The following is an 8649-nucleotide window of genomic DNA, read 5'->3' as shown; positions in this document are numbered from 1 at the left end:
AGTCAATTGAATGAAGGGTATAGAAGTTATTTAATATCCCAAACTGCCCTAAAACTTTAACCGAATTTCCATGGTCAATCAGGGTCCATAATTTGTTTAAAGGATAATATGAAGTTATCTAACCTCATTATGTGTTGACCCTGAACAACTGTGTGAAGTATTAGGTCAATTAAGGGTATTGGACTTTAAAGAGAAAATCCCAACTTGCCCTAAAACTTTAACTGAAGTTCAAAAGTCATTCAGGGGCCATAATTAGTATAAAGGATAATATGGAGTTATCTAACCTCATTGTGTAATGGTCCTAAACAACTGTGTGAAGTATCAAGTCAATTGAATGAAGGGTATAGAAGCTGTTAATAAATATCCCAACCTGCCCTAAAACTTCCAACTGAAGTTCCATAGTCAATCAGGGACTATAATTTGTATAATGGATAATATGGAGTTATCTAACCTCATTATGTGATGGCCATGAACAACTGTGTAAAGTTTTAAGGGAATTGAATGAAGGGTATTGGACTTAAAGTGAAAATATCAACTTGCCCTAAAACTTTATTTCAGACGCTGGCGCGAGTAGTAAAGCCCTCCTTGTTCTTCGAATAGTCAACTAAAAATAAAGAAGTTCATTTTCTATCACAAGTTTATTACTCTATGAGTGTCAATATTGACAAAATTATTTTGTTTATATATCAACATGAGAGGAGGGAAGGGTAAATTACAACAGATCAGCTTTGGAATCAGGCCACCATGTGGCATAACCTTGGAACCAGGCAACTGCGTGGCACCACGGATATATTCTACCCACACATCTTTCCCAACGCTCGCAATATGCCACGATGGTGAAACTGATTCTACAGGTAACATGAGAACTCTTTGCAGTTTGTAACATAGCTACAATGAACAGCTTTTGTGTATGTGCATTAATTTATACACATATTAACAATTAGTGTTTTTCTCTATTGTTTTGTTTTTGTAGTATTGCATTCAACTATCATAGAACCATCCAACAAATACATTCAAATTTAACTTCATATAGAATTAATAAATTTCCACACCTTGGTTGTTAATATGCATGTGTTTGTCTTCAACATATTTTCAATACAAAGCAAGGTTACCTCGGAGTTAACGAAATCATATCATTCTATGGTAATTGTAAGGAAAACATAACAAATTACAAAGAGAGCATTATTAAAGAGTGTTGAAAAGTGAAAGCCTACTTAAATAATTACTTGAATACAACTTTAAACAATAGAAAAAACATCAAATTATGAACATCTAAGAGTTATCAATGGAAAGCAATGCAATGAATTTGATCTGATGGAATGAAACCCCCAACATATTGGACCTCCTTAATAATTTTAACAGCTTTACACCAAAGAAATTGGAAATTAAAATGTATATAAACACAGTCTCAAGAGTCATGTAAGTTATCAATTAATGATGTATTCAGTAAAATATCACACTTGTCACTTGATTATCAAGTATATGGTATATCTGTGCTTCAAACGATCCCCGACCAGTGTTCAGTATGAAGTGTCTAAACTGCAGGATTAAACTGTCCATGTGCGAATTTGTTCAAATAATGAATTTAATACCTACAAATTTAACATTGAACAGCAATTTTAAGAGCAAAGACCATGCATGCTTTAAATATGCAGAAACAACCTCAATAGAGCAGTTCAATACAATAATGCACAAGTACAGTTTAAACTACTGTCTTCAACAATTTGTGACGAAAAAGATCATAAAAGCTTGCAATTCAAACATGTATAAAGCTTCAACATTTCATTTTAGATATTTTACAATTAAAACAAACATTGAAGTTTTACAATATTATATGACAGCAAACAATTAAATCTCATACAAACTGTACATGTGAATGTCTGTCAAAATGAATGCACGAGATATACATGTAATGAACCTTTACAATGGTGAAATTATGCATCAATAACATGCAGAATATTTAAATGACATGTTCTATTTCCATGCATGAATCTGTTTAGCAACTGTCCTAAATATTATATAGAAAATTAACTGATTGAAATTTGATACATATATTATTTAATATTCATCGTCAAATAAAAGTTTCCAGATTTTTGGCAAAAATAAACATATTTTCACTTAGCACTTGAAATCTGCCTTAAGTTAACAATACAAATAAATAATCTTTAAAGATATTTGTTAATAGGAGAGAAATATTGAAAGAAAATTTGCACAAAAACATACGTAAATAATAGTGTTTTAACTTATAGTGTTACAAACGTAGAGTCAATATAATTACTCAGTTTCTTATTATAATATATCATTCTAAAAAGTCTTAAGACATGTAAAAGAAATAAAGCAATTAATTTAGTATAACATCCATTTTCCTGAATGATAAATCACGTCTGCAGCATACATACAGTGAGCATTCTCCTCACCCATTAAGACAACAAACTTATTTTGACCATAATGAAAACACTGTATTGCAATTACAAGAATATGTCATCAAATATATGAATCACTAATACAATACATCATGGATACATGTCAATGTTGTTCACTGCGCCCCTACATGCATCTAGATTTACAGGAAGTAATCTGGTGTACGTCGAGTCACGTGCGGCTCACCTCTCCTCGGGGCTGGGTCAAACTGTAAGCTGAAATAAGGTAAACCAATATTACGCTTGTGTCATAAACAAATGATGAAATGCAACCAAAACACTTATGTTTCTTCGCCAGTATTCAATATCGATCTATCCTTACACATGCTTCCATATGATTCCATTCAGCTTATTGGTCAGCTAAATATACAGGCCAATCAAATCACTTAGTTCAATCTAAGTTGCTTATAGAATACAGCACCTGATTTGTAACAAATTGAGAACTTGAAGGATCAATCTTTGTACAAAAGAAGTATTTTTTCTCTGCTCTGATAAACAACAAAGGTGATATTACTATTAACACTGACTTTTCAGCAACCTAGTTCAAAGATCTTGTTCAGATAAACAATACATTGGCCTCTATTTTAAAAATGGAGACTTCTCAAATCTAAAGATGTGTAAACAGAGAAAGGATGTCTTGAATTCAAACTTAAATAATTAAAAAAATCACTCAAATCCTCATTTTGTATATGACTTACAAGGAATATTTGAGAGCATCATCAAGTTCCATGATAGCTGCCTGGTTGCCACATCTGTAGCAGTAGTTGGGTGCACTGAAGATTGTCACAACATTGCGGTCATGACACCAGTTGTAACCCTGAAATAGGTTAACAATGAAAGATAATATGGGCAACATACAGATGTGTACACTTACATGAAATCTACTTAGGATGATAAACTAAGTACTTTTGCAATTCACTATGAATAGGAAGAAAATGAGCAAAATTCTGCAAGACCAACACTGCGACACTGGTTATATGTCTGCTAGGCTAAAACAGTTTTTTTTTAAGATAATATGTCAGGTTTAATATAGTCAGGTTTATTAAAGTTTAAAAGCATAACAGCAATCAAAGAACATAAACACTTGAGACAACTGTTGATCATCAAATTAAAACCTAGGTCAACCGAAGATGCATACATGAGGATTATTTCATTTGGAAGATAATGTAATAATGTAATTAGATATTATATGAACTGAAATTAAATAGCTACAGAATATATGACGTTAAGAATACAACAGTTTCTTACCTCCATGACTAGCTGGTGAGCTCGTGACACCAGTGTAAGCCCGTTGCTGTGATTGAAGGTCTCAGATATATCCTGGCCAAATGTGTAACCGGCACCTCGCGGGGAAATGCCCCAGCCACCGCGGTCATCGGGATCTGACCACAAGAGATCACACATAGGTCCCTGCAATTACAAAAGTGAGTGTTACACTTTGGCAGACTACTATACAATATATTAAATATACAGGTGTAAATTACAGACACAATCTGAATCACATCATGATTCTTTAAAAGAATTCTACAAGGAGGTTTTGAATGAATTTTACAGTTCGCAAAGCCAATATGACACTAGAGTTCAAATGTGAGGCCGTTACTTTTAGTTTGTACTTCTAAATATTGGAAACACATGCTACTTCTTTCATTCAGTCATCATTTTATAGTCTCTTGGACTTAAACAAAACTTTTATCAAATCATTGCTTTTCAATTATCTTTAATTTTGCCATGCCATAATTTAGTTTACCTCATGTGGAACTTCTTGTATTCTGTCCAAAGCTCTGATATGATCTAATGTGTCTATAGATGGTGACAATCCCCCGTGTAAACAGAAAATCTGCAAAGAAATAATTTATTGAAAAACATGTCCAGGATTTCATTTTCACTCGGTTGTACCATTTCGGGAAAGGTTGATACTCTTTTGGATAAAAAATATGTCAATTTACTTCCAAATCTGTTGAGTCTTATTAAAAAGTTGGGATATAATCATCCCACTGTGATAAATCTGTGAATTAGCCATACAATTATGTATAAACGCCTTTGGATAATTGAATTACGAACAGAACAGAATGGAACAGATAAATTTGACAACTCATATATATATGCCAAATATACAATACTAAGCTGGAATACCCAACGTGCCTTCAAATAAGTTTAAAATCAAAATATATCTGTAAAAAGGAGTGCAGTCTCTATAGTTTCCTTACCTGTCCGTCTACAAGCGCTGTAAGTGGTAAATAATCAAACAGATCTGTGAAGTATTTCCATACATTTGCATTGCCATATTTTCGTAAACATTCATCGTAAAATCCATATACTTGAGTAATTTGTCTACTTTCATGGTTTCCTCTTAAGATTGTTATTCTGTCCTTGTACCTAACCTGAAAACACACACATACTGTATTATGATAAACTGTAAGATGGTGACAAGCAATAATTACAAAACCCTGCTTTAATTCAATTCAATCTGTGGTAAAGCTGTGGTAAAGATAGAAATAACCAAGTGTTAATAAAAGAAGACATTATTAGAACTCTGCAATGCACCAGCCTTGCAAGCCATATACTTTGACATGAGTCAACAATTCTCATTCATTCTGTTTTAAGTAAGAAAAAAAATAAGCAAAATTATATTATTTTTTTTTGAATTTTTTTTTTTTCAAGCAAATATAATTATGTCTTTAAATTTTACCTTCTGCAGTTTTGATCAATATAGTCTTCAAAATAATGGCAAGCTAAAATTTAAAAAACTTCACTTAAATAACCATACAGTGATACTTACTTTAAGAGCTACTAGAAGTGTCACTGTTTCTACTGAGTAGTAACCTCTATCTACATAATCTCCCATGAAAAGGTAGTTTGTGTCGGGGGAAGAGCCACCAATTTTAAACAATTCCATAAGATCATGAAATTGTCCATGAACATCCCCGCTCACTGTGACTGGACATTTCACTTCCTGGACATTTGATTCCTTTGAAAGGATCTCTTTGGCCTGCAAATTTCAACAATATAGATCAAATTATGCATTAAAGAATACCAGTTTAGGGTTTAAGCTGAGTTATGGAACGGAGCTTCAACCTGTCCCTTTTTGGTAACACCATTCTGCCCTCATGAAAACAGTATGAGCACCCTTCTGTCTTAATAGAATTGAATAAGTTAATAAAATATGTCTATTGTTTTGATTAAAACATACAATATGATTATAAGTACATACAAATTAATATATTTATTTAGCTGTTAAAACTTTATTTAACTTAATTATACACAATTCATAATATTTTCTGTCAAATTCACAATATTCAAATTCCTCATACATTGAATTCAGACACAATGTGCACTTTTCTACCTTAGCACTGTCCCTTTTCTGCACCACCCTGCCCTTTTTAATATCTATATAACCCTAGTTATGAAAATGCTTTATGCAGTCATATCGTTATTTAATCTCGATTATAAAATCTAATATTTAAGATGTTGTATCCTCCAGTAGAGCAATGCAGAGAAAGTGTTAACTCAATTACTTATGTTACATTTTAACAGGAAACATGTTTGTTGTATAAAATCTTATTTAAATTAAGTTTTAAAGAGGACAGAATGCAAAAGCAACTATTGATGACCAGATTTCAAGGTATTGTGGATCTCGAATCAAATTGTATTGACTTATGCATATCATGCAAACATAAAATTGCCAACAATAATTTGATTTATAATAAACTTCATTTAACCAAGTCAAATTTGAAACTATCAAATCAGACCAAGTTAAATTTGAAACTAGCAGATATGACCAAAAATGAAATATGGAAAACCTTTCAAAGAGACTTAGAAACATAGTTATGATTCAAATCAAATCAAATCTTATTTTCAGTCAGTATGACATAACAGAGAAAACATTAGCTATGAATAGCTTTTAACAGACTACAAGCACTAAGCACTAAGAGCACAGTATTCCCTTTTGGTTTGAGAATCTTAAGAATCTTGTGAAAAGTTACTGAACACATTTTTCTTTTGACAATCACTACAAACTTTGATCCAAAACATTATCCCATTATATCTTTCCATGTACAAGTTGGATAAGCATCACAAGAAAAAGAATTTGCTTAATTCATAGATGTTTTTTATCATTGTAATCAACAGTACCCAACATTTTAAATTTTAACGTCAACTACCTCTGCTTATGATAGCACAAAAACTAAGACAATATCTACACTATCATAAACTTTTAAGTTATTTAATGAAAAGCTATTGATAATTTATACCTTTTCACACAAGGTTTTAACTTGGTTTTCTGACAACTGTTTACACTCATTGAGTTGTTCAATCCATGTGTCCAGCTCTTTGGCCGACGACCGTTGCTCTTCATTCATTGTAGCTTGATCTTTCAATGCTACTTACTCTGAAAGAAAAATGTTTGTAAGAAACTGGAATGTTTTGAAAAATCAGTTCACAGAAACGAAACTATTTGGTTCCTAAGACCTAGCGAAACATGCAAAAATGGCCGTCAAATTGAAATGACGTCACAAAATATGTTTTAACTTGCAACTTAAAAACTTCTGCGGATAACAAACGACTGGAGCAATGCGTAAGCTAGTATTTATACCAATATATCTTGAATATAGGACACGAAGATGACGAAATGTATCAGGATATAGATAAAAGTTATGAGTTTGTTTGACTCACCCGGTTGATAAATTAACGCGACCTCTAGCGGCTGCCAAAGGATTTACTTCCGGTCATTAAGAAATATAGCAAAGAAAATTTGAACAGAAAGAAAAAATACTTAAACATTATTATCTCTTCCCAGTGGTGTATATAAAAATATCAAAACTAGGACCAATAACAAATCCTACTCCAAGATCAAAACAAACAATAAGACGGGTGTAAATATTTCTCGTAACAGAGAAAAAGGCAATTACCACGAGTTTGTGTTTCACATCAATACTTTTTTTATTATTTTTTTAAAAGCAGTTTAATTGTAGAGAAGAAATACAGCCGGGTTGTGCATCACATGAAACACCAAATCTAAATAGAATTAAATATCTGAAGAGCTCTACAAATAGAAAAAAAGACTTCTGAAAATTATCAGAGACCTCATCAAATGATTTGTAAATATCATTAAAGACTGCTTGAATATATTTAAAAAGGTTTCGACCTGGTCATTTGGTTCTATCGATTCTTATTGCTTGCAAAAAATATATTGTTGTACTCTTTAATTGAATGAAAGAGCTCTTAAATGAATTGAAGGGAGCTCTCATTCAAGTGACGAGAGCAACAATTGATTTGAAGATAGGTCCAATTCTAACAAATGCGTACATGTCCATAATTGATATGAAGCTGCATTATTATTTTGGATGGAACTCTTATTCAAATGAAGATTTCTTCAAATCAGCTTATTTGGATACGTATTCAATTGAATTTGAGAGATCTAATTCAATTATTTATTGATGCCATCATTAATTCGATATGAAAACTTTCATGTCCTTACTTAAAGAGGTCTATAATTAAAGCTAATTTGACACCGACAAATCATAGCATAACATCATTGCTCTGGTCGACGAAAATGCCCGCGAATTTACGGCACCATAAGTCCCCCCAGAACTAAGTAAATCAAAATGCGGTCCTAATTTACAATTTTAATAATGTAATTATTGTGAAATTTTTGCAGGCTAAATTCTGTGAATTATGGTATGATATAGACATTGTTTTCCTTATCCCACATCATTTGATTTTTGAGAAACACAACCCATAGGAAAGTGCTACCATTGCTCCTAATTGGCCTCAGGTTTTTTACCCATTTGTGTTTAACAAGAGAGTAATAATGTCAGTTGTACTTTGGGGTTGTTTTTGGCTAGGAAAGTTTGCATATTGACAAACTCAGCATATTGTACATTTGTTTATCTCCAAGTTTTGGAAATTTTGGTACACAGTTGTTTATGAGACAATATATTTCCTAATAATGAAGTAATTCACAAACACCAACGATAAGCCAACTGAGTGTGTTTCTAAGCATTTTTGATACCAACACACATGCAATATGGTATTCATTATACCTACGATGATTTTTAAGCATTTTGTTTTACCATTGCGGTATTCCGAGAAGCACAAGTGCATTTAAATCGCTTGCCCAAATGTTTTGAGGGGGTTACCAATTTATTAGAGACTACCCGATATGCTCAAACAACCTTTGATTTTCTTTTTGGCAAATGTTTCTTTCGGATAATATCCAGGACCGGAACCG

General features: G+C 32.3%; 1 protein-coding gene across 1 annotated transcript; it reads right to left on the bottom strand.

Moving 5' to 3' along the window:
- Window positions 1-623: 623 nt before the first annotated feature.
- Window positions 624-7144, bottom strand: LOC128213226 (serine/threonine-protein phosphatase 2A catalytic subunit beta isoform). The gene is made up of 8 exons (XM_052918791.1): window positions 7092-7144; window positions 6671-6807; window positions 5200-5409; window positions 4628-4801; window positions 4168-4257; window positions 3669-3830; window positions 3119-3237; window positions 624-2636 (listed from the first exon to the last, which is right to left on the bottom strand). The coding sequence occupies exons 2-8, from the start codon at window positions 6776-6778 to the stop codon at window positions 2564-2566; spliced, it is 936 nt and encodes a 311-aa protein (XP_052774751.1). The 5' UTR covers window positions 6779-6807; window positions 7092-7144; the 3' UTR covers window positions 624-2563.
- Between the last annotated feature and the right edge of the window lie 1505 nt (window positions 7145-8649).

Source organism: Mya arenaria, chromosome 2 (assembly GCF_026914265.1).
Source record: "Mya arenaria isolate MELC-2E11 chromosome 2, ASM2691426v1".
Classification (NCBI taxonomy): domain Eukaryota; kingdom Metazoa; phylum Mollusca; class Bivalvia; order Myida; family Myidae; genus Mya; species Mya arenaria.
Note: the sequence above shows the minus strand (reverse complement) of the source record. Positions and strands in the feature narration are given on the sequence as shown.